This window comes from Metarhizium album, assembly GCF_000804445.1.
Source record: "Metarhizium album ARSEF 1941 chromosome Unknown scaffold_16, whole genome shotgun sequence".
Classification (NCBI taxonomy): domain Eukaryota; kingdom Fungi; phylum Ascomycota; class Sordariomycetes; order Hypocreales; family Clavicipitaceae; genus Metarhizium; species Metarhizium album.
The window spans coordinates 119,309-144,415 of NW_024467590.1; the positions used below are offsets into that span (position 1 = coordinate 119,309).

At 56.8% G+C, this 25,107-nt stretch overlaps 9 protein-coding genes across 9 annotated transcripts; 4 read left to right on the forward strand and 5 right to left on the reverse strand.

Moving 5' to 3' along the window:
• Positions 1–574: 574 nt before the first annotated feature.
• On the forward strand, positions 575–4,551 carry MAM_05824 (uncharacterized protein; the record flags this gene model as incomplete). Its single annotated transcript, XM_040824622.1, has 4 exons — positions 575–2,458; positions 2,504–2,535; positions 3,349–3,840; positions 3,921–4,551. 4 exons carry the CDS (start codon positions 575–577, stop codon positions 4,549–4,551), a joined length of 3,039 nt encoding a protein of 1,012 aa, XP_040677304.1.
• Positions 4,552–5,039: 488 nt separating this feature from the next.
• On the reverse strand, positions 5,040–5,825 carry MAM_05825 (6-phosphogluconolactonase, DevB-type; the record flags this gene model as incomplete). Its single annotated transcript, XM_040824623.1, has 1 exon — positions 5,040–5,825. The coding sequence occupies one exon, from the start codon at positions 5,823–5,825 to the stop codon at positions 5,040–5,042; it is 786 nt and encodes a 261-aa protein (XP_040677305.1).
• A 2,068-nt stretch (positions 5,826–7,893) lies between these two features.
• On the forward strand, positions 7,894–9,582 carry MAM_05826 (wd and tetratricopeptide repeat protein; the record flags this gene model as incomplete). The annotated part of the gene is made up of 1 exon (XM_040824624.1): positions 7,894–9,582. One exon carries the CDS (start codon positions 7,894–7,896, stop codon positions 9,580–9,582), a length of 1,689 nt encoding a protein of 562 aa, XP_040677306.1.
• Positions 9,583–10,760: 1,178 nt separating this feature from the next.
• Positions 10,761–12,942, reverse strand: MAM_05827 (calponin; the record flags this gene model as incomplete). Its single annotated transcript, XM_040824625.1, has 2 exons — positions 10,761–12,690; positions 12,776–12,942. The coding sequence occupies 2 exons, from the start codon at positions 12,940–12,942 to the stop codon at positions 10,761–10,763; spliced, it is 2,097 nt and encodes a 698-aa protein (XP_040677307.1).
• A 416-nt stretch (positions 12,943–13,358) lies between these two features.
• Positions 13,359–14,160, forward strand: MAM_05828 (NADH:ubiquinone oxidoreductase, 17.2kDa subunit; the record flags this gene model as incomplete). The annotated part of the gene is made up of 2 exons (XM_040824626.1): positions 13,359–13,569; positions 13,625–14,160. 2 exons carry the CDS (start codon positions 13,359–13,361, stop codon positions 14,158–14,160), a joined length of 747 nt encoding a protein of 248 aa, XP_040677308.1.
• Positions 14,161–14,589: 429 nt separating this feature from the next.
• On the reverse strand, positions 14,590–16,375 carry MAM_05829 (uncharacterized protein; the record flags this gene model as incomplete). Its single annotated transcript, XM_040824627.1, has 2 exons — positions 14,590–15,983; positions 16,186–16,375. The coding sequence occupies 2 exons, from the start codon at positions 16,373–16,375 to the stop codon at positions 14,590–14,592; spliced, it is 1,584 nt and encodes a 527-aa protein (XP_040677309.1).
• A 988-nt stretch (positions 16,376–17,363) lies between these two features.
• Positions 17,364–19,254, reverse strand: MAM_05830 (Major facilitator superfamily domain, general substrate transporter; the record flags this gene model as incomplete). The annotated part of the gene is made up of 4 exons (XM_040824628.1): positions 17,364–17,544; positions 17,662–17,719; positions 17,788–18,480; positions 18,588–19,254. The coding sequence occupies 4 exons, from the start codon at positions 19,252–19,254 to the stop codon at positions 17,364–17,366; spliced, it is 1,599 nt and encodes a 532-aa protein (XP_040677310.1).
• Positions 19,255–20,566: 1,312 nt separating this feature from the next.
• On the reverse strand, positions 20,567–21,342 carry MAM_05831 (uncharacterized protein; the record flags this gene model as incomplete). The annotated part of the gene is made up of 2 exons (XM_040824629.1): positions 20,567–20,926; positions 20,983–21,342. 2 exons carry the CDS (start codon positions 21,340–21,342, stop codon positions 20,567–20,569), a joined length of 720 nt encoding a protein of 239 aa, XP_040677311.1.
• Positions 21,343–22,836: 1,494 nt separating this feature from the next.
• Positions 22,837–24,957, forward strand: MAM_05832 (Nucleoside phosphorylase domain protein; the record flags this gene model as incomplete). Its single annotated transcript, XM_040824630.1, has 2 exons — positions 22,837–23,663; positions 23,718–24,957. 2 exons carry the CDS (start codon positions 22,837–22,839, stop codon positions 24,955–24,957), a joined length of 2,067 nt encoding a protein of 688 aa, XP_040677312.1.
• Positions 24,958–25,107: the final 150 nt, after the last annotated feature.

The following is a 25,107-nucleotide window of genomic DNA, read 5'->3' on the forward strand; positions in this document are numbered from 1 at the left end:
GTACTAGCGTACGGAGTACGGTGCACTACGGAGTACTAGTAGCAACACCCAGCCAGGTACTCCCTACTCCACGGCACTCCTCCGTGCCAAGGTACACAAGTACCGGGCAGCCGACCAGGGTCCTTGGACATCTAAAACACGTCCTTCGCCTGTTCCCTCATGTCGGCGCCACACGTTGAGTCTGATTCGTAATTCCACTTCCACCTGCTCGGCTCATCCTAGCCGTCCTCGATAATCCCAGACTCTTCCTTTGAACGCGGCCTTCAACCCCCGGATGCAGAGGGTGCCTGGATGCGGACAGTTGCCACCAGAGAAGCCCCTTGTCTCCTTGTTTCCACGTCTTCTTTGCATGGACGACTTCTTCGCATTGAGTCGTTGGCGTGCTTGGCGCCTTTAATAATTCAGCTCCTCACGTTGCCTGTCATCGCATCACAACGTTTCAACGTCCCGACGTCTCAGCCTCACAACCCCGAGCCGGTGCATGTGCCTGGCTATTCTTTTGGGTATACACCGCACCCCCGATGCCCAAACCCGCAGCCTCGCGCCGCTCAAGTATTCGACAAACCCCATAAATATGTTGAGCCTCCGGACTGCTGCCGCGTCGCCACCTGTTGGTGGACGATCACGATACTCAAAGGCGTTGCCGTCTGTCCCCGTTGACGACAGCCAACGTGTCGCTGACCTCCCGCCGCTGCCGTTACCGAAAGACCTGTCTGAATTTCAGTTCCCTCTGCCTCCGCGGAAATCGTCTCGAGGGACTGATACCAGCAAAAGCATACCCAGAAAACCTGTCGGCTCGTCTTCATCAAAACCCGCTGCGCCCCCGTCCGTCTCGCCCAGCATCAATTCACCCACGTCGTCTCCCTCTGCTTCCAAGCCCGTCGTCGGGAAAGCAGCTACGGCTATTACAAGAGCACCGGAACCACCAGTGTCGTTGCAGGCACAGCCTCTTCGTGCTGTCGCCCCTCCTGAGCTTTCGCCCACGGATTCCATCTGCAGTCTATTGTCCGCCTATTCTCGCGAACCTGATGCCCCCATGTCCGGTAGCACTTACACGACAGCAAGCAAAGTCAACAGCCTTCATGACTCCAATCGCAGTCCGCCGCCGCTGGGCAACGACGGACTATCAGCTGGCGGCCACGCTTATTCACAAACACCAACGTCTGCAGTGGAAGGTGAGCAAAGCTCTGAACACAAGGACCAGAGCCGCCCTGCGCCGTCTCTAACACAGGACGACGCATCCTGTCCCACTTGGTCGCCTCCTCCAGAACCGCTACCCGTCGCACCGCCACCTGATAAAACGTTGCCTCCTCGGCTTAAAATTTGGAAACGTCGGCCACAGACCGCCGAGAAGAACAAAGAGCTTCCCGACCTGAAACTGAGCTATAGCCACGGTTCGACTGCCTCAACCTCGACGATCCAGTCCATTGAAACTGCCGTGCTTCTGGCCTATCCCAACAACGTAGCCTCTGAATACAAGCCCACAGAAGAGGACAAACAGGACCCGACGCCGCGGACTCCCGCTGTCGGCCTGCCTGGTCGCAACATCAAGCCAGCGTCTGGGGACAAGAGCCAAGTAACAGAAGAGCAGATGGGGAGTGTCGTTTCAAAGATGCAACGCGTGGTGGGGAAAGTTCAGAATCCCCGTACCCCCGTGGAACGTAAGAACTTGCCCACTCGCGGAGATAGCAAGAGACCGCCCACGCCTGAATACCGGAAGGGAGATGGTCCTCCTTCTTCTCAAGCGGACATTGTCGTCTTGAAGCCTGCCTCACCTGTCTCAACAACCGGCTCGCCAAAGGAAGGAGTATTGACTGTTACACCCAAATGGCTGCCTTCACAGCCGATCGCGCCATTGAGATCGCAGCCAGTCCCGCCGAGTTTTGTTTCTATTCCCCCCATCGCCCCAACATCTACGACAAAAAGGCTGCCTCAAGCTGCACCGGACCTCCGCCTCGCCACAACTCTTCTAGAACAGAAACGGAACAGCCCCTCTCCGTCCAAAGAAGGGTCCCCCACGGCCGCCTCACAATCCCCGCCTGTGAATGACAGCAACCGTGGCACCAGCGCCTCGTCCCTTTCTGAGTCGAGCTGCATCTCGTCCGGTCAGAATGATGTGACTGGGCACAGTGCTGGAGAACCTCAACGGCCTGCGACGGCAAACGACTCATCTGATCCGAGGATCGTCACTTCAGATACACACGGACCGATGTACCGAGGACGTGATGGAACTCTGTATGGAGAAATGAAGGTCGTGCAAGAGCCGAACCCCAGAGCAGCATACTTTCCTATTCAGACGGATAAGCCTCTGCCACCAGGCGCCATCATTCCTTCGAGGCCTCTTAACAGGACACATTACAACTGTTTCCAGAAGCATCGAACGATGAATCGCAGGTCGAACCGAAATCATCCGCTCACCTGTCAAACGTGTGACAAAGCTGACACAGAGGACCGCTGGGTATGCACTTTTTGCCACCTGCGTATCTGTGAGACATGTCTACAGGGTTTGAACGGCCACCAAAAGGCGCTCGGGAGGTTTGTAGACCAGGTTCGAGCAAACACGGCTGTTGGCTCAGCGTCAGCGTCGCGGCCTGAATCCGCTCTTGGAATCGAGCCGCCTTGCTAGAGACGCGCAGCAACGACGGCCTTGGTTGCAGATCTCCAGCAAGAACCCTGTTTGTTTTTTTTCTTTTCGTTTTTCTTTGTATTATCACGTCAGCCGCATTTTCGTCTTAGTCTCGTGGGCTGACGGGGGCGCTTCAGCCCAGTTTACGGCCTTGAAATTTTTTGTCATGGCTATGTCATAATGTACGTAGAATGGGAAGCCGTCAACGGCGGGACCGTATAGACGGTGATATATGTTGGAACAAGGTTACGGTTTTACTCGACGTTGGAGCTGCGGCATTTTGGACAACTTTGAGGTTCGAAAGGCCCGGTCTTTATTGAGGGCGATTTTTTGGGAAAGGGAAGGGGGTGTTGGCCATCATGATAAACAGAGAACGGGGGAACATGAGAGATACCACCAAGGGTAGGCTTGCAAGCGAAAACTCGCCTTCGGCTTTGTTCGTCATCAGCAGAATGGACTCGTTTCATCCATACCCATGACAAAGTTTGCCAATATATCGTGGAACTTGTCGGTGCCGTGTATCAGACCAGGGGGCCGTCGGCCAGCCGCACGTGAGGCGAGTATAGGGTAGGTACTCGTAGCCACCGGGTCCCAGCTTGTGTGCACTACCGAGCAGCTCCTTGGGCAACAATGAGACGTTGCGTTTCCAACCTCTCACCGCAGTCCCGACTCCCAATGCCAGCCCAGCTGCCCCTGACATGAAGCTGCGCATCATCCACAAGAAACGGCGGCCATGTCCTCTCTCCAACGGACCCGCTCCTTGCGGAGACCAACGATGCCGCACGCCGCAGAAGCAGAAGAAGCATCGCGAAGCGGCTCCCCGAGCCGACTGCCGCTGATGAGGCCATCGACGCGCCCTCCGTCCGCAGCCACCACAAGCACCACCACCACGACGACGGCCAGAGCACCTTTACGAAGCACCAGGCCCGCCTCGACGGCGCTCCCACGCCCGGCCTCGCCGCCCACAAGGGCAAACGGGGCGCCTGCGCAGGATACACAAACAGAAACAGAAACGGCCGAGAAGCAGACGACCCGCCACCCGCCGCCGAGCATTGCCAGCCGAGCAGCGGCCAGGAACCGGCCCACGTCCGCGGGCAGCGCGAGTGCCCGGCGCGCCCCGACTCACGCTCGTGCCAAGAGCACGGCGGCGACGAGCCTCGCGCCGGCGCCCCGAACGGGCCTCAGTCGCAACGGAGCCGCAGACCGAGGCCCACGTACGCCCGCCGCGGCAGCCAGGCCGCGCCCTCCACCGAGACTCGCACGCCGTCCAGGCGCAGTGGCACGCCAGCGCCAGGGGCCGGCTGGGGTCGCGCTTTGAGCAGCTCGCCCGGGAGAGCGGGAGCGTGTCGGAGCGGGAGCGCCTCGCCGTGGAGAGCGACAACATTCTCGCCCTGCGACGGTGGGCGCGCAGCGGCAGGTGCGGCGTGGAGGAGAGGACGCGGTGGCTGGGCGAGATATTCACGGGGCTGTGGACGCTCGGCGAGCCGGCCGGCCGCCACGCGAGGGTGGTGAAGCGGTTCGAGCGCTGGGCCGCCCGCGTGTGCGACGCCGAGGAGGCCCGGCGCGACGCGGGCAGCGCGGCTGTCCTCCACGGCCACGACTCCCTGTTCGTGGGGGAGCTGGGCGCCGCGTGGAACAGGGAGTGCGTCGCCCTGACGAGACGCTTGGAGACCTGGAGGGCTCGCCTCGCCGACATGGACGATTTGCCGGCGAGCGATGCCTCTAGCTTGGGGAGAATGCTCGCCGGGGCGACGAGTCTCGTGTGCGACATGCTGGCCGAGCTACGTGCCATGGCGGAGATTGAGCAAGAGGCGCTGGCCAGGGAGGATGCGTGGATCGAGAGGGTGAACAGGGCGGGCGATGACGACGACGACGGCGGCGGCATGCATACCCCGAGGGCTGGAGCTGTATGGCGAGTGATTTGAATCTAGACCGAGGCCTCTTCACCTCGTACGCGGTACCTGCATGGTTTTTGTTTTTGTACCGTGCCTGTTCCGATCATGAGCCGTGACACAGGGGCAATGCAAGACGAGGAGCTGATGGGCAGCCGAATCGTCTGAAAACTATATTGCTTATCAACAAGGCTGCTCCAACATGGCTATGCTGCAGACGAGTAATATTGGGCAGACAAGAACGTTTCTGCTTGTATTCTGATGCGCTTGGGGCCAGCCAGGGAGATGACCCAGATATATAGGTATAAATAAACACCAACAGAGCAGCTTGAAGGAGAGCCAGGGCGCTGTAATTTTATTGCCACTTGGCCGTATAGGAATGACCGGAACGCCTTGTCACGCGGCACACGTTACATTTTTCTCCTTGTATTACAACCGCCTTGCTCATGCTTGAACGCATCCAATCCTCGGCCCGTGCAGCCAAGCCTCTTGATGTGTAGTGTCGCCACAGACATGCCGCACTACAGGAAGGCGTTTCTGGGAAATGCGACACCCTCGACAGCAGGCTCGTCCACAAACCAGCTGCATCTGTCGCCGGATGCCTCGTTGACCAGTGAGCAGGGCAGGGTGGACTCGAGGGAGTCGAAGATTTGTTTCATGATGTCCTTCTTTCCACCGCCTGTAGCGACAAATGCTACGCGAACGGCGTGGGTAACAACAGGTAGAGTGAGAGTGATCCTCTTGGGCGGGGGCTTGGGAGAGTCTTCGATGGCGGCGACCCAGGCATCCGTTTCGCGGAGCAGAGGATGGCCAGGAAACAGGGAGCAGGTGTGACCATCGGGGCCGCAGCCCAGGAGGATGAGGTCGAAGATGGGGAGGCGAACAGAGTCGCGGCTCGCAAAGCTGCCGACGAGGGTCTTTTCATACTGGTCGGCGAGTTCCTGGGTATCGCTGAGATAGGTGGTGTCTATGGGACGGACGGTAGGTCGCTGGTCGGCGGGAATCTTGTCGAGAAGCTCGGACTTGAGGAGGCCGTAGTTGGAGTCGGCGTGGTCGAGAGGCACAGCACGCTCGTCGGCGAAGAATATCTCCCACTTGGCGAAGTCGATGACATCCTTGGGACCAGTTGACGGGGAGAGGAGAGCCTGTGCGAGAATTCTGGGTAGGGAGCCGCCCGACACGGCGACTTTGAACGAGTCGTGACGTGAGAAGCCGGCGTCTTGGCTCTGTGCAACGTAACCGCGGAGGGCCGTCGCCAGAGAGTCGACGTTGCGGAAGGCGTAGAGGTTGGGCTGGACCTTGGGCATGGTGGTGAGACGGGTATGCGAATGGTCGGTTGGTTGGTTGTGCCGTATGTGAAGAGGAAGGAAGAGACGTCAAAAAAACTGCTAAAGGGATGCAATCTCTCTGCGGCCGTCGTGCAGATCAAACGTCGGTGGCGGTGCTCGGAAATTGACTGGCAGTTGGAAGAGCTATTTATGGACTCGACAAAGACGCCACTGTGACGTCGGTCGATTGACGGCAGGGGAGCACACACAAGCGGAGCGAAGATTCAAGAGCGGTGACGAGACGTCGGGATGGGAGATGGTGCAATGACGCCGGCTGCTCGACGCCCAAGGCAAAAAAAGTAGGTGGTGGTGGTGAGGCTGGAAGCTTGGAGCTTGGAGCTTCGATGACGGTTTTGGTGAGGACTGGAGCGCTTGGGTGGTGCACATGTGAAGATTGAGGACACGCACTGTATGTACGGATGGTCTCGTACTTGGGACGGAGCGTCTACTTGTGACTCGGGAGTGTCGAGTCGTGCCGCCAAGTACGGAGCACGTAGTAGGCACCTACCGTCCATGTATATCCATGTCCTTGTACGAACTTGCACCTGCCCTGCTGGTGGTCATGGTCATGGATGCAAGAACCGAGTTGGACTGACTTGTACTCCGTAAATGTGTGGATTTGCAATCGAACGAGTGAGCGCAACGCGGCGTCGGGAGGAACCGACGGAACCCTGATTGAAACCTCGAGGGTTGCTCGAGGTGCAGACCTATGTAACTCTGTGCATTTCCATCTTGGCACCCGGCCGAGATATTTCAAAGACCATCAACGGGTTTGGACGAGGCTGCTTCCGCCGCTTGACGGTAGAAGCGATGAATGCCAAGTCTTGTTGTAGATGCTGCACACGCACACACACACACACACACCATATACATAAAATATAAACGTACCTTTGTCGTGTTCGTGTGCGCGTGTACACGTGCGACACGGAAGCTAGCAGCAGCAGCAGCAAACATGCGTGACTCCCGGGTGCGCCTCAGTACAAAAGTATTGACTCGGTACGTACTTAAGTAAGTATGCACCTTGACGCAGTGCTGACGGACGTGTAGTTACAGACTCGGACGAGAATGAAGAGCTGCTGATGCATCGTCAATTGACGTGTCGTCGTCGTCGTTTCTTTCCGTCTTTTTTTTCTCCCCTCTTCTCTGGCCCACCGGTGCAACACGGCCGCATCCAAGTTCCAACCAAAAAGAAATTTCCGAATAACTACCTCTCCCCCTTCCACCCCGCGGCAGTGGTCCTTGTCACCTTTGGCCTGTCAAAAGTCGCTGATCTCCACGCATGGCAGCCACACGCTTGCATCGACGACGCCTCTTGGCCCTCGCATAAGTCATGTGCTTGTCAACTTTGCTTTGCCGAACGCCAGTCTTACCACGGACCCCGAGTTTGTTCTTGGAAACCCTGAGCATGTCGACTACATGGGGGTGTATTCCATATGACATATGAGCAACACTTAACTAACGTTACTTGCTCGATGGCCCTGACCCTGGTTCCATCTGGTCCCATCTGGTCCCATCTGGTCCATCTGGTGGTCCGTCCCGAAGCCAGATTGGTGGTTGCCCCAAAATCTGAGCCTCCATCGCCTCGCCCGGCACCACCAATCCGTTCCTCCCAAATCTCTTCCCTTCCTCTCCGTCCTTCATTTGTATCGTCTCGCGCCTGGACCAAGTACGGAGTACTCCAGTCTGGCTAATATATTCACTGACCAGGAGGCTTCGAGACATTTGCTGCCTCCGCATATGTACACACTCGGTACGCTGCTTTCCCTCCCTCGACGGTTTGGCTGTCGAGTCATGCTGACCTTGCCGCCTACGTAGCCACTGTTTTATTCTTCTGGCCCAGATCAAGGCAAGACTACAGCGCCTCACCGCCCTCCTTCTCGCGAGGTTATAAGAAGCTATACATCCCGCTTGCTCGGGCTTGCAATCACTCACTCCTCTCGAGCCTGCCTTCGCATTTCATGAATCCCGAGACCAGACCTATAGAGAGGGCAGGGCAGTGTAGAGAGAGCACATGTCATGTTTCGAGCCGAGGTCAGTCTTGGGCAGCATGGACGACGTTGACCTTCGAGAGCAGTTGTTTGATCGTCGACTTCAACTGACAGAAGGCCTCAATGGCTTGCCCTATGACCTGATACTCTACCTTCAACGCGCCGTCATTCACTCTGACTTGGGCTATCCAGACCTTGCTGCCGGTGATGCCTACAAGGCCTTGTTGTTGACCGACGAGGTCTGCAATGAGGGTTTTGAGTACCACGAAAAGGCCATGGAGAGCCTCTTGATGCACACAGGTGTCCCTATTCCAGAGGTCATGGCCTACGGGGACCTTCCTCAAGATTGGTCTCCTGCTGTCGTCGAAAGCCTGGGCGGCGGCGAAGAGGCTGCTCGTCGACTTGCCGGCCTCGCTTCCATCCGGGCCCATCAGATTCTGTCATTGAGCCTGCTTCTCTGCGGTTGCTTGAAGAGCGCCTCCAACTTCTGCGAGCGTGGCCTGAAGCTTGCTCCCAAGAACAAGGAACTCCTCAACGCGCAAACCCACATCAGGACCGTGGCTCGACGTCGACTGCGCCGCGACAATTTCAATACAAACGACCTGTCCGACTACGGCCTGGTTCGCCGGGAGGTTTATCCATGGAATCACCATGAGCCAGATCGTTTCGCGCAAGATTCGTTGGATGCGCTAAACACGCATCTCAAGACCATGGCGCCCAAATGTGCAGTGCAGGTCGCCACCTTGCCGGTTCTGCTCGAAGGCGCAAGCAACACAGACCACTACGACATCATTCCCACTTGCAAGCAGCTTGGCGTGTTTGCTGCCCAAGACATAGCGCCTGGGGAGGACGTGCTGCGCGAATACTCCCTGCTGACCGCCAACAACCGCTTAAAGGACCCAGTATGCGACGCTTGTAGCGCCGACCTTCCACCTCTTGGCAGTGACAACGAGGCCGTCAACTGCGACGAGTGCTACGATACCGTCTTCTGCAGCCAGTACTGCCACGATGCGGCCCAGGAACGCTACCACCCCGCGGTATGCGAGAAGGATGTCGATGCCATTGCCAAGGACCCCGAAGCTTCCGAGGCGGACGAGACTTTGTATCTTCTTTTACTGTCTCGCGTCTTGGCGCTGGCTGCCCATCAGAATCTCCATCCTCTTGATGTACAGGAAGTTCGATTCATCTGGGGCGACTTTGTGCCAACGGCCACGAATGATATTGACATATCGCCCAATGCTGGACCGCCTCCAGAGTGGACGTTGCCATTCTCTTTCAAATACAATATCGAGACGCCGCTTCACATCCTCGAGAAGATGGATATCGACATTTATACATCCCTCTCGCAGTACGACTTGTGGATATTCAACACTCTGTACGCAAAGTTCCGCGGGACAGCGTCGGCGCGCAAAAATCCTCGAGATGGTAGGCCGGATGTGGCAGCTGTCCATCCTTACTGGTGTCTTGCCAATCACGATTGTGACCCCAATGTAACCTGGGACTGGGGAGGCCGCATGGTCTTGTGGGCTCGCAAGGAACGCCTTGTCGGTGGCCGACCAGGCGGTATCAAGAAAGGCGAGGAGATCCTGAACCATTACTGCGACGTTTCGCTTCCGGTACAAAAACGACGAGAATGGGCTCGAGGCAGTCTAGGCGGTTGGTGCATGTGCAAACGTTGTCGGGACGAAGCCAGTCAAACCAATGGTGAACCACAGGCTTTGGCAGACGTATGTATGCCTGGGTGTTAGCCTTTGAGGAGAAAGACCTATGCCGAAGCGGATGCCCTCAAAATTCGACGTCTTTCTCTCTTCTCCTTCTTTCATGAAAGAGCCTTTTGCCATGCCAACCAAGCATTGTTCATCCAGTTGTGTGCCGTCCCATCACGCGGTCACTGGGGCATAAAAATTTCAGCTGTTCGTCTTTGCTTCCCGCAACGGCCACACGCGGCTGTGGATGAGAGAGACACGGGGGAGCTGCGAATACCGTCGCAAACCCGTTGAATGACACGTCGGCACAATCGCACCAAATGATTCTTACAGTGGCAAGACAGAGACGGCCACGCCGCGAGACTCGGGGTCGTCTCCGGTCAGCCATCGACTTCTTGAGGGGAAGCTGCCACATCAGTGGATTAAATAAAGCCTGAGAGATTTGGCCCGGACGACTCGCCCACCGGAAAAGGATAGCCTCGCGTTTCTGCTATGCTCATTTCGACTAATGAGACGAGCGCAACGACCACGTCACCGCCGGGAATGACTACCCATTTGCCCAGGCGGTAGACAAGCTGTCAGAAAGCTTGATGAGGTCGCACAGCAGTATACTATAGTATCATCTGGATATCTCTGTACATACCACGGCACATGAATGAAAAAAAAGAGTTTAACCCGCGCCTCCTCTCCAGAAGTACAAGATGACTGTTTTTCCAGGCTGCACAGAAAAAAAAGTCATGATGCCAAAGATGGTGCGGACCAAGATGTGAAAATCATCTAAATGTAAGATATATTGTAACTCGAAACGGCTATGTGTAGTTGAAGGCTCGGCATCTTGACCGAAGACGCAGTCGCTCCACCAAAATAAAAAGTCGTCATCCGCGCAAAAGCTTCCGCCACGTTTGCAGACCCGGGACCACGCCAGGGCACAGACAAGCCTTGGGCGCCGAGCCTCGAACCAGCCAGCCAGCCAGCAGGGCACCAACCACCAAGACACGCACGCCTCTGACCATCTCGTCGACCCGTACAGCAGAGACGCGTGTGCGCACACGGCCCCGTCACGCCCCGGCCTGCCGGCCGAACCTGCACTCTGGTCGTCGGTCGCGCTTGGTGCTCTCTGGGGGCCTGCGCGTCCCGAGTCGGCATTGTGATTTGCTTCGTCCTTGCCCCCTTGCCCCCTTGCCGCTGGAGAATCTAGAACACGAGACAGAGAGAAGCCGTCACCTCCCGGGGCCGGGCAGGGGCCGCGGCCCGACAATCTGCCTCCGCCCTGAGCCGATGCCCTGGGAGCCCCTGTTCTGCGAATCGCCCCCCGTGTAACCGCTCCATTGACCCAGATCCCACCTGCCGCCGATGCCGCCGCCGATGCCCTCTACGCCGTCTCCCGAGCGGACGGCACTGGCCGTCTCCCTCTGCGCTTCTTCCCACTCCCGCTGGCGCTGGCGCTCCAGTTCCATCTCCCGCTCGAGAAGCGACTTGGACGCCCGGCCGGCCGCCCCCGTCTGCGTCTGGCTCTGCGCGCGGCGGCGGTCCTCGCCGTCTCGCTCCTCCGTGGCACCCAGCTCGCGGGAATACGTGGGGCGAGGTTTCGCCTGCTGCGGAGGGGCATTGGAGGCCGGGCTTAAGTCTGTTCGGTTTCGAGGCGACGACGCCGAGGCAGGGGCCGCGTACGTCTTGGGGTCGGGGAGCGGTCGGCGGCTGCTGCTGCCGCTGCGGCTCGAGATGGGGGATTTGTCAAGCGGCGGCCTGGGTTTGGGAGTGACGTTGGGATCGGGGAGGGGCCGGGGGGCTGAGGCGAGGGAAGGGGTGGCCTCGGCGCCGACGGATTCTGCGCGCCGGGCCTCGACAGTTGGTCCTCCCGAGTCCTGCCGGTGTTGGGACCACTGGTTATGCAGGTAGTCCCGCTCGTCGTCCTTGGTCCATGATTCGTAGCGGTTCTGTGGGCGCTGGGGTCCCACGGCGGACGGCGTGGACGGCGTGGACGGAGAGGGCGGCGACGAGGTGCCGCGGTTCCGGCTCCTGGACCTGGCTTTGTCGGGGACGACGTCACCGACGGGTCTGCTGGCGCTGCGTGTTTGGCGCTCGCGCTCGTACTCTGCTTCGCGCTGGCGTGCTCGCGCCAGCTGCTCCTCGAGCTTCTGGCTGCGGCTGTTGCCACCGTCGGCCGCGGCCTGTTCGGCCTGGTGCTGGGTCAGAGACTGGCCCTGCAGTCTGGCGTCGCCGCGGCTCTTGGCTCGTTTCCGTTCTTCCTCCAGTCTCGCCTCGGCCTCTTCCTCCTCCCTGCGGCGCTTCTCCTCGGTCAGTCTCCACTGCCGTTCTTGTTCCTCCCACCTGCGCTTCTCCTCTGCGGCTTTGCGACGCTCTTCCTCACGGAGCCTTTGCGCCTCGGCCTCCCATCTGCGTTCCTCCTCCCGCCGGGCCTCCTCCTCCTCCCGGGCCTCCTGCTGTGCCCTTCGCTGGCGCTCCTCTTCCTCCTGTCTCTCGGCGTCTTCCCTTCGCCGTCGCTCCTTGTCGGCCAGGCTGGGCACGTGCGGGCCGGCACTCGTGATCTGTCGCAGGCCGCCAAACGAAATGCCCAGATTCCCCTGACTGGCACCTCCCATGTACCCGTACTGAGCGATGTTCCATGCCGGCGCGGTGGATCCCTCGTGTTCCCGCTTGCTCCAGCTGCTAACGGGGCCGGGAGACGCGGCGGGATTCGCAAAGGTCGGGCTCTTGGTCGGACTGCGCCTGCCGGTGGGAGTTGTGTCGCCATCGGCCCTGCGGGGAAGCACCGGCTTGGAGCTGTAGGCGGAGGACGAGTTGCTGGTGACGGAGGCGCCACGGCCGCGGAGGCCAGTCTGCGGCGCATAGCCGGATACCTGGGGGCTGATGAGGCCGGCGGCGCGGGGCTTGGGGCCGATGGGGTCCGGAAAGCGGCCCGGGTTGGCGTCGTGCGCGGCTCTGCTGAAGGCGCCGAGGCACTGGAGCACCTGGGCGGGATCCTTCTGCTCATAGAGGTCGACGGTGAGAAAGGTGTCGTGCTGGTGCAGGCTGAGCGGCGGGGACTGGCACGCGCGCAGGAAGTGGGAGATGTTCTCCATCTGCACGAAGGGCATGGAGGACTTCTTGAACCTGATGCCCGGCGGAGGGGTCGCAAGGTTGACGAGCCTGGGCAGCACGTTAGCAGGACTCTCGGATGGGGCTTTTGCCTCGAGCGTCGTGGGCGAGAGCGGGCGGAATGCAATGTCCCTACTTGCACAGAGCAACGCCATCCTTCAGGCCCTCCAGTAAATCTGAAGACGGCAGCTTTTCCCCAAGCGCCTCCTCGACCCACGAACGGGCTTCCTTGGCGGCCTCGGGGGTGTACTTGTCCAGGCGCATCTTGCGCAGGTCCTTGTCCAGCGACGTGACGGACGCCATGGTGTGTTGATTTGTTTCGGGCCAAGAGGTGCTCTGCGAAAACGGCTCGCTCGATCGAGGTTTGCGGCCGAGTCGTAGACCATGGACAAAGGTTGGCCGGGGACGAGGGAGGTGACGCAACTATCGAGGCCTGTTGCTTACGTACGCGCGCTTGCTTGCTTGCTTGCTTGCTGCGGAGCTCGTCTTCGTACTTGTACTTGACAACAAACAAATAAATATCCCGCGGGTTGTCGTCGCCGAGAGAGGGGCAGCCAAGACTGCACTGCGCTGCACCCTCAAGCCGGGGTCAGTTGCGTGTTGCGAGTTTATTTATAAGTCGTTGTTATTACACCACAACCCGGCAACGACGACGAGCCACCATGTGCCAACACGGCTAGTGCCTCGTTGCGGAGGGCCGCCTTACGTAAGCCCGCGCCATGTGGCCTGGCCTTGCCAACTCCAACTCCAACTCCAACTCCGACGTCGCGTCGGTCCGTCCTCCAGGCTCGCTCCCACCAAACCCCGAGTTTCACCATGTAAACCCGGCGCCGCACACCACCATGTCGCCCAAGCACATAGGCCCCGTGGCCCGGACCTGGTATAGATGGAAAGCCCTGCGCCTCCCCTGGCGAAAGCGCCTCTTTGTCGGTCAGTTCCGTCCTGCTTCCCAACCCTCGAGCCAAGACCGCTGAACCAGCCGCAGGCTACGACCTACAAGGCAACACGTACTGGGAGTTCCGCCTCGCGAGACCGTCGCCCGGCGCCGCACCGTCAGACTCCCGCTGGCGCCGCATCGTGCACTACCCCCGGTCCACGCACTATTCGCAGGTGCAGGTATCGCCCCTGTGGCACCAGTGGCTGCGGCACACGCGACGCGATCCGCCGTCCCTGGAGGAGCAGGCCGGCGATGTCGCGAGGCAGGCGAGGATGAGGCGTCTGGCCGCCGAAGCGGACGCCAGGTGGGAGGCGAAGCCGCGCGTCATGGACGACGTCGGGCCTGCCGCTCAGGCGCAGGAGCAGTTAGCACGGCCCGCAGGCAGGGCTGAGGAATCATCGCCAGCGGCACCAGGGACAGGAGCAGGAGCAGGAGCAGGAGCACAGCCAGAACAGGACGGAGCGCCGCAAAGGTACCCGGGACGCAAGGAGGACCCTTGGACAAAGGCCAGGGCCCGGGGCCCGGGTGAATCTTGGCAGCCATCGGCTTGGAACCCAGCGGCCGCCGTCCCAAAGAAGAGATGAGATTGATCACCGAGCCGTCCAACCTTGGTTGAAAACCTGGCTGGTGGGTGCTAGACTGTTGTACCATCGCGAACAGTGTATACTTTGTACAGTAGAAGACGAGTGGTCCGATTAATATACATCTACCGAGTACCTGCACGCATGTGTCGTCACAAAATCACGGGTCCAGCGTGAGAGCAAGCACAGCGCGAAAAAAGAGCAAGGCTCCAACCATGCCGTCGGCCATCCTCGCCGTAAACCCCCCCAGCAGTCGCTCTACACCACTTGTACGCCTGATTCTTCCAAAACGCCGGGTACCATCCCATCCCTTTAGTCATGAGCCTCGTGAATGCCCCCCAAACGAAAAGCGTCCCTCCAACATGGGTCTATACGACATGCCATCCAAGACCACCGACAATTAATCCTTCCGTCTCCACGTACAGCGTCGTCTTAATCACACACGTTGAAACTTGTCTCCTTCAGTGCCTGCACCAATATTCGAATCCTCTCTCCAGACCGCATCAGCACATCCCTCGCGGAGACATCGCCCGATTCAGCATGCGCCTTTCCCGTGCGTTTCTTCTTGGCCTTTGCTTCTCTCGCCTGTATACCCACTTCGCAAGCGTTGCCGAAACTGTCTGTATACTCCATCTCGTCACATATCCACAAGAGCTGAATCGCACTTTCAATCAGCAGCGAAAGTTTGGCATTGTCCTCCAAGCTCACGGTATTAGCGGACATTGGTACGTAGCAGCATTCTAGCATGAGCGTGGTAAGTCGACCATCCGCCTCGCCTTGAGGGTCGACCTTTGCTGGATTCTTGGAAAATGGCGGCAGGAGGAGGCGAAATAGTTCCTGTATGAGGACGACGTGGATGTCGGACGGGAGCGGGTTGTCCCTTTGCGTGACGTAAAGTGAGTAGAGTGGAAGAGGGAGGTTCTTTATCGCAAGCACATAGTCCTCATATAGAGTGACGAGCTCGCGCGGCTTGCGGAGAGCGGCCGTCACACCAGACAGGAGCTTGAAGAATTTTAAACGAATGCCAATCGACTCCGTCATACCGGGGCTCAAGACCCCCGTTGTATCGTCGTCTCTGCCATCTCGGCGTTTCTGAGGGGTGGGCGGCTCCGAGACACCCGATGAAATATAATCGTCGTCCAAGTAGTCTGCGAATTTGTCGTTCTGAAGGTCGAGGACTTGCTCTCTCTTCCTCTTCCTAGACGCCTTATTGGGGCCACGCGGTTCCTTCTCAAACACCTCGGGAAAGGTAGACGACGACAACGACCCGCCGTCCGCAAAAAGGGCCTTCATCATCCGCCTGAGGGCCACGTGTCCGTCCATGCTCTGCTCCATATACATTGCCATCATCGACTCATTCCGCGCCGCGACTGGGGCAGCACCCTCCCCCCCATTGGCCGCGTGGCTTGCCTCGTCTTGTCGCTCTCTCTCAATCCAGTCCGTCTCGAGAAGTTCCAGCATGAATTCGAGCCAAACACGCCAGTGGCGCCATCGCTGAGGATACAGTGTGCTCGTGTTCAAGGCCCAGCCGATTATAGCCCAGAGATCTTGGCCCCGAGACCACAGACTGCCTTCGTTGGCCATGCGCCCCTGTAGACGGTCATGATCGCGATCCGAGTCTCCATCCGACATGTCGCTGTCGACGTCAGGGCTAGCAAAGCGTGAGTGCCGCTTCCACCTTGGTGATGCATGAAACTGAAAGGCGGAGCGAAACCCCGCGTTGACAGGGCCAGCAATTACCAGCAAGTTGCGAAGGTAGTCGAGTGCCAGGGCGGATACTTGTCGGTATTCCGGTTTCTCTGCGCGAGTCGTATGGACTGGATGAACTACAAGGGTATTGAGCAATGCCAGATGACTTGGTGGTGGTACCGGGACTGCGTTGGTAGAAAATGATCTTCTAGATGTGCCAGAGCCAAGGGTGCTATTCAGCAGATTAATCGCACATGTGTCTACTCCATGTTAGCCTCTATCACGACAACAAAGAAGTGAGCGGGTGAAGAAACGGGATCGGATTGGAGCTGCGCGTACAAAGCTGCTCTTCTAAAAATATTTGGCAATGAGCCTTCAACTCCCGCGGAAGCTGTCGAGCATCACGATATGGACAAGGCGAGCCTTGTACAGGACTGCTCGCAGTTGTGGATCCCTCAACATCTGAATTATTCGCCGTGTAAAAGGATAATGGAGACGAGCTTCCGCCTGTAGGCGGCCTCATCGCCATTGTGGTTCCTGTTGTTGAGACTCTGCGTCGGTTGAAGGGTATGTCGTGGAAGTTGGCCGGCCTGGACGCGGCGATGAAGACGCGCTGGGGAGGTGCGAAGCAAGTTCAAAGTTAAAAAGTGGAGAGGAGAGGCACCAATGAAACTGGGAAATGAGACGGTGGGGCACATGGAACAGAACAACGGGGGCACAGGGTACGTAGCAGTGACAGCACGGGTATCCGTACCCGTGTGGTGTCACGTCACTGCCCCGCCGCGTCTGTACATAAAAGGTGCCTTTCCCCCTGGATTGGATTGAATGTTACAAATTACTTCTAGTGTTTACCTACCTAAAGTTTGTAGTACCTGGCTGGGTACTTGTACAGCCCGCGGTCCGATGTCGTTTTGAGTTCCCTTTACTCGAGCAACATCAACCAACGCCCAAGTACGCCTCGTGATACTCAATGTCAGCTGCGGCCCGCGGGCTTCGCCAGGGACAAGTGGTCAGAGTGCTGGAAAAATCTAGGCGTCATAGCATGTCATTGGTCTCATTTACCCAATGCTATTCTACTAGTAATTTACTCATCAGCGGCATGCTAGACAGTCGTGTCCGTTGCGATAAATGAACATGTACTTTCTCCCTCACGTGGCCTGAAAATGCAATGCTACTAGATGCACCACCGACAATTCTTCTTTCTTTTGTATCCGACGCTTTCATACTGAACTCTGGTCCATCACACTCTTGGCATTCGGTGTCTCTCTTCTGTCGTCAAGGCCGAATGTTGAATATCTGACATATCCGCCGGCATCGCCATAAAAAAAAAAAACTAAAAAACATGAACATACAAGTCATCACCCTCGGCGCCGCCAATCAGCGCGTCCATAGCCATGTCCAAACGAGAGAATCAATAACGCCGGTCCATGCTCGTGACACAACAAGTGCACATATTCCAATGGCGTGAGCTTGCATACTGCTCTACCTGCCCGTGTTCAGAAATAAAGGGGCGGCAACTATGGCAGTACTGCTGTCGGCGCGCTTTTGACACCTTCGTTCCGCTTTCCTCTCATCCCTTCGTCGCTCTCGGTTGCGCCGTCGTCTTCCAGCGCTGGCTGTTGCTTGGCCAGTATTTGCTGAAAAATATGCGATGCCTCTGCGGAGTACTTGCACTTCAGGCGAATCTTCTCGCCATACCTGTAAAACAAAAAGGGAAACGGCATACAGCCAAGCGCCAAAAATGCTGGGATAGAACTGGCCCAATGAACGCCGAGATTTTCATACATACTCTTCGTAAATAGCGGGAATACGCACCCGAAAAGAGATCGAAGCACAGCACTAGCCGCGAGAACGGAGGCGGCGTATATCACATCTGGTTTATGCGTTAGCACCTGGTTCCTTTCCTGACAATTCGTTCTATTCTCGGGCCAGGTAACTTACATGAGTCAATGAGATAGTTGAGAAGAGACAAGAAGACCAAAACCAAGCCGGCAGCAAACACTGATGATCCAATAATAGGCACCACCCAGTGAACATTCGTACCGTTCGTCCATGCGAACCAGAAAAGACCGACCGGGAGAAGAACACCCCCCGCTACGGCTGGAGGAAGTCGCGCTTCGGGCGGTGCCGTGCCACCACATTTCGCCGCTATGCGCGCATAACGCCTGTTATCCAATATCGAACCGGCTGTCGACGCAATCATGCCTATCGCAATGCCCACAAAGGAGAGTCCTCCAACACCAGCTTTCCACCCCCAACCTTCGGGGTAAGGGGATTGGAAGACAATTGGGAAGGCCGCAAAGCAAAGGTACAGTGTACCGTAAACAATGGCCATGTAAATACTGGTGAGAAATACAATGGGCTCCTTGAACAAGAGGACCCAAGGTCGTGAGAGGTTGACTTTAATTTGACCCAGCAAAGTCTTGCGAGGCATCGCCGCATCGACTTTGGATATGTACACTTTGCCGGTTCGTCTGGACAATTCTTCGGCCCGCCTGCGCAATAAGACCGGGGAATAGGTCTCGGGAGCAACAAGCGTCTGGATAATCCAGAGTGCGCCGGTAAAAATAGCTGTCAAGCCCTCCACCCATCTCCAACCTTGGGCTTCGGCCAGGAATCCACCAGCAATGGGGCCTATCCCTGCATCAGCACTCTTTGCCACTTGCTGTGTTTCTGGGGTCTTGCAGCCATGTCCACGGTCGGCCATGGCAGTAGCAAGCAATGGAGAGACAACGACATACCTAGCGCAGGGCCGAGAAAGGGAGCAATGGCAAAGATACTAGTGGCGATTCCTCGTTCAGTGGCTGTAAACAGATCTGCAATGACGCCCCCAGAGTTGGTCAGCGGCGAAGAGCCCCAAGCACCAGCCATGAAGCGCAACACGATGAGCGCTGTCATGTTTGGTGCACCAGCGCCGGCCGCGTTGAAAGCTGTCAGGGCCATGTACGTCAAGAAAAAGAGCTTCTGTCGGCCATAAAGCTCTGAAAATGGTGCCCAGAACAGGGGCCCAATGGCAAAGCCGAGAACGAACATGGACACCCCCAGAGTGACTACCTCGATCGATGCGTGAAATTCATCCTTGACTGCGAGAATGCTGCCCGAGTATGCAGAGCTAGTGAAGGAAACCGCCAGGGTCGATACAGCTGAAATGATCATGATTTGCCACTTGAAAAGGCTAGGGAAGGTCATTGGATTTCTAGGGTCCACGGGCAAAAACTCAACAAGGTATGGCGACTCGTTTGTGCCGTGGCCGGAATACTTGTGGTTGAGAACGGCATCGTCAACACCAGCTTGGTCGGTCAAGATACTCCAATGCGAGTTCTTTTGTGACTTGTTTGACTGTTGGGCTTCTACATCCCGACGGGCGGCCGTCGCTGATGAGGAGGAAGATGAGGCCGCCGCCGCCATAGTTTCTGGCGACGTTGGCGAAACGTTTGTTGCAAGCAGATATCCTCGGCCAGGCAAGAGGAAATGGATGTCGGATGGTGCTACAGCAAGGCCCGGCGGTGATCTGTACGGCGTGCTTCAGAACATGAATGCTGTAAAAGTCAAGTCATTCAACCAAGTCGGCCAAGGTTCATCTCAACTTCTCAAAGGCCAAGGCGGTCGGAGAGGACAAGCGTGACTGTGTGTATCTAGCGTTACCAAACAGAGCCAGTCCCGCTATCTGCAGCCGGTAGCAGCTGCGGTTCGTCCTTGGACGGTGATGCTGGTTGGCAAAGGCAAGATGGCAGTGGCGTGTGCTGTGGTGGTTTGAGAGTCGAAACGTAGTTGCGGTCTTGGGCCTTGGCGGCACACTGGCACTCGAGTGGTGATGGATGATGCCAAGATTGGCCCCGAAATGGTTCGCCGCCAAGCAACGTGGGTCGAAAACGAAGAACGGATGCACCGGCGAGTCGAGCCAAGGGTGGAGAAATCGAAGGCGTTTGGCAGTCGGGACATTGGGAGATTAGGGGGCAGAAAAGTACCGTAGGAAGTCGGGCAATCGGGAAGCAGGGCAATGAAGGGATCGTGTCGTCGAGAACAGCCATAGTCGTACCAACGCATGCATGCACGTGGAGCAGCGCCGAGGAAGTAACTTACTCGGAATGTCATCAAAGCTTGGCCCAGCCGACAATAGGTAATTTACCAGGTACTCCGTACCTCAGTAATCGTGCCCGCCCCACTTTATGTGGTTCGGCTAGCAAAAGCCCTCACCACCAAAGGTGGTGCTCGACAGCAAGGCGGGCCGGACACCAAGGCGGGCCAATTTTCAACCTAATAACGCTATTAACCTCTTCGCCTATAATGTACACCCTTCTCGTCCCAAATTTCTAGTAGATCTAGTACAGAATCCAGACGCCATTTACGTGCCTTTTTAGCTGCTTCAAAAAACGTCCTCTTGGCGTGGTTGTGGCGCCTTTTGTCGGCATGCTCTTTATGCTTGCTGTTCGCCTGATGAACTCGAGAAAGGTCTTTGCAAAGGCGTGATTGGAAGGAGAAACGGCGAATGGTTGACGCGACAGGTATGCATTTGTTGGCGGTGACGGGAGGGGAGCCATATGAAGAGGTGCATTATCTGTTGACTGTTTTTCTAGACCGGGAAATAAAAATAGGACATGTATAGAAAACCAGATATTACAGCCCTTTTTAAAAAAAAAATCAAAAAAATCAAAGGTCGTCACTCATTCATTGGAAGCTTCAACGAAAAAAAAAACCCCGGATGTAATTACGCAGCTCATTAAAGATCCACCTGATCAATCGCCGGCCACCATTGAGACCAGGCCCCCTGCTCGTCGAGGTTATTGCTGACTTCCGCGAAAAGCTGGTTCAACAAGGTATTAGTGTCGAGCTCGTGCTCGTGCTCGTGCTCGTGCTCGTGCCCTTGAACCGGCCAAGTCGCCTGCGCCGAGGGCCGCTCCGCGCCCCGAATCTCCCGAGTATGCGCGTCGGATCTATCCACGACACGGAACTCGTGGACAGACTGGTGTAGAGTATCAAAGTCTGCTCGTGTGCGCCCCTGGTATCGTGTCCGGTCCTCGGTTGCTCGCTCGTAGAGCACGGATGCATGGTGTATCGTTTTGATCTTGCGCGTGCCGCCCTCTCAATGTTAGCGCAACGGTGGCCACGGTCGTGTCATGCTTGCGGGCGGCTTACCCATCCGTCGGCGATTTTCCAGACAAGTCGAAACTTTTCCAGGTAGTCGAGACACATTTTGAGACAGTCGCTTGCTCGCGGGCTGCGGCCCAGGTTCATTCGGGGGTATTTCGCCACGTAGAGGTTGAGGTAGCCGGCTGAGAATGCGCAGAACCCGGCAAAGGGCGTCATGAGATGCACGCCACACTCGGAGGCCTCGTGTAGAATGGCGGCGATGTGCTCTGCCGCGCCGAAGAGGAGTCGGGAGCTGTCGTCCCACCAGCCCTCGGGGGCGGGCGCCCCCAGCATGGGCTGGTCGACTGGACCCCGTGGCTCCGACTCCGGGGTCGGCAGGAAGGGGAAGTACTCGCGGTGAAGCATGAGGGTGCTGACAAGGCGTAAGCAGGGGCGGCGGCGGCAAGTTGGGAGCCCCGTCGACCGCTACCGCTGTGGGAAGGGGATTCTTACCTCACGTAGTACAGGAGATTGACTGGCAGCTGCACCTTCGGTAGAACCCCAACCCCCACTGAGCAGACGGACTGTGGGGATCGAGAACGCTTGGAGGCTTCGAGGCTTGGAGGCTTGTCCGACTTGGTTTCCCCTGGCCTGGTTTGTCGGCTCCGCTCTCTCGCACTTGCCGGCCACCACGACTCCGCGACTTTCCCATCCCCGACTCGTCCCGACCCCTCTAGACTCCACGACTCCTCCACGACTCCTCCACGACTCCCAACGAGCCACTTGGCCAGCAAGGCCATTCAACGTCCTCCGTATTGTTGCACAAGTGGCCAGTCACAGCGTTTGATATCTGCCGGCATGACTGTGGGTGGCAATGGCACCATTCCAAATACATATTGTCTGTCAATCAAACTATACCGTAAGTGGTGACAAATATCTCGCGAGCCAGCCAACTGGAACACATCCAGACACCTTGGGACTCCAACGGATGCTGACATGGCATCTCCAGAGCTCATTTCTCAATTGTGCTGCTTGAACCCTGCTACGTAGGGTTGCGTTGCGTGGGTCGATTATCATTCCATGACGTAGATATGGATGACACCCAACTGGAGGAAATCCGGACATGGCAGTCAGCTAAATCGGCGTTTGCGTTTTTTGCAGACGTGCGGCCGCATTCGTTTCGGTTACGCCAACATCCAACATGAACATACATGGCTTGTGTTGCTTCAAGCACTGCATGTAATATGCGGTAGGTAGGCAAACACCAGCGTCAGCCTGGCCAACATTCGGCCGAGAGCCGGCACGGCACGGCCCAAGTGGCGTTTTTAGCGTACGGAATACCTGGCACGTACCCCTTGGGACCCGAGGACGGTGGATTCTTGTACAACATCAGACATTGGGCGGCGGTCGGTCTGGGTCCAGCAAACCACTTCCGGTCGAACTTTGCCCAACTTTGAAAAGGCTGGCCACAACCCGGCATGCCCTTGATATTATTGCTCGACAACCGAACCGAACCGAACCCTCTCAAATTGAGCCAACGAGACCTGGCTCCACGGGGCCCACTGCCGAAATTCGGGGTCCGAGAAATTCCATGTCGCTCAGTTCAGTTTGGGACAACCCATAGCGCACCTGTTGCAGGTCTTGCCAGTTAGTTAAGGAGATCCGTGTCACCACAATTCAGAGGAGTCGGCTCTCATTCGCAACCGGCCGGCGCTGATCGATTGGGCTGTGGCTGTCAATATGAGCCATCTGGTCGTTTCTAGCTCTCGCAGCAATGATACTGAGGAACTGTCCGAATGGTTATCATGTGGGTATCTGTCATATTTCCTAGCCCAGCAAACGGAAGTTGAGACTTAGGCAGCATATCTCAATGAAAGCCAGAGACGCCAGCAAGCTGTTTTCATTCCCGTTTGGCCCATCATGTGGGCAAGTCCTATCCTAGCGCAACGCTTTTCGCCCTTTTTGGATCCTCCGGTGCAAAGAGACAGATGCGTGGCACTCCAGGCAACCCGGACGAGGGCGAGGAAATATACCGGGGACATCTGGAGGGATCCGCAGCTGGGTCGTTGGGTGTCGGCTGAAGGTCCATCGCTGATACTTCTTCAGGGCAATTCCCAGTCAATTGATCGCTTGGAGCGCTTCAGCATCGAGATCACCAAGCATTTGGAGCGGCAATGCCCCGTAGCCTACATCCTGAGCAGTTTCATCGAGTTGGACGAACCCAATCTCTTGCGGCAACTTGCCATTCAAATTCTCCAGCATGTTTCTTTACGAGACCCGGCTCCTTTTCTCGTGGGCATTGTCTCCCAATTCTCTGCGGCTACAGGTTGGCAAGATTGGTTCGTTATCCTGAAACATGTCTGTTCGTTCCTCTCCAATTTGTCCATAATAGTCGACTGTGGCGCCATTCACCACTCTTCTGCAAGTGAGGCACGATGGGCAACCCAATTCCAGGCCCTTTGCGACGGCTTTGGCCAAAGAGAACGAAAGATTAACTTGCGAGTGATGCTTCTTGGATGTCGACCGTTCGTGTTAAGGTCAAATACGACAACTATCATTTCCGTTGAGCAGGTCAAGCCACCCCCAGCATTCCATCGGCAACTGCCTTCGAGTGACCAGTATACACTTTGCGAATCCATTCCCGTTTGTAATTCCACTTGTACAGCTCACGAAATGAACGATTTAGATAATGTCAGCATGAGACCAAAGAGCACAGCGCATTGTGATGATGAGAAGACTACCAGAACGTGAGAAGGCCAACTCCTTGGTCCCTACATGAAATGCTTACATCCGAGTTCTAGGACCGGAGGGGTTGTAGGCAAAGCAGCCAAGGAGACCTATTCTTCGAGAACAGCCATGGATTTCATGGTCAGAGACCGTGACTATACCTTCTTTGCAAACCCTCTGCCAAAGTTTCCACCGGAGAGTCGACGAGACATCGAGACTGCCATCATCTGCGCCTTGACATTAGAAGCCGATGCTGTCGAGGCAGTCTTTGACAATTATTGCGATGCGAGTAGTTACGGCAAGCTTGAGGGCGACACGAACGCGTATTCAATCGGACTGATTGGCCGTCACTGCGTGGTTCTTGTCCATATGCCAAGCATGGGGAAAAGCAATGCTGCCACAGTGGCGGCAAATTGCCGAGCTACTTTCCCAGAGATCAGGCTGGCCTTGCTGGTAGGCATTTGCGGCGGCGTTCCGTTGGTGAATGGTGCAGAGATTCTCCTTGGGGATGTTGTTATAAGTGAAGGCATCATCCAATACGATTTTGGGAGGCAATATGCCGATGGATTCAGAAGGAAGAGCGGTCCCTTTGATACTACCAGCAAGCCGACAGCGGAAATCAGGAGCCTTCTATCCAAGGTCAAGGGCCTGAGGGGCCACAAGAGACTCAAGGACAGGACACGACATCACATCAGCGTCCTCCAAGACAGACTCGGGAGCTGGGCAACGTATCCAGGGATTGCCGAAGATCAACTTTTTGAGCCAACGTATCGCCACAAACACCGAAAGCCACTGGCTTGCCCCGGCTGCGTGGATATCGGTGGTGATGTCAGCAGGGCGTGTGAGCTTGCCCGGATCTCAACCTGCGAGACTCTCAAGTGTGACCCTGGCAGGCTGATTGTTCGACAGCGGCATGCAGCAATAAACTCCCAACGGGTCACAAGAGGCCAAGAAGTCGCACAGTCTCTTGTACACTTTGGCCTGTTTGCCTCTGGTGATAGAGTGATGAAGTCTGCGGAGGATCGTGACAAGATCGCAAAAAGCGAAGGCATCATCGCATTCGAGATGGAGGGCGCCGGCGTTTGGGACACGTTCCCCTGTCTGATAATCAAGGGAATATGTGACTACTCCGACAGTCACAAGAACAAGAAATGGCAACGTTATGCAGCTGTCACTGCGGCTGCATGCTTGAAGGCTTTCCTAGAGGAGTGGGCCACGCACGACAAGTTGTACGAAGCTGGAGAGACGTCAATTACGAGGGGTTATGTCCGCTCGAGTATCAGCGAACAAACTGCTTCACAAAGCCTGACGTAGCCAGAGGCCACTTCCCGTGTGTGTTAGTGTTCCCGATGTGCCGTGTGGCACAGACTTTGAGAAGATCATGGCTCACTTGACTTTGCCGGCATTCCTTTCCGAAGTGTTAGCACGAGTTTCCCCGACTATGTAAGCGAGATTCGTCAAATT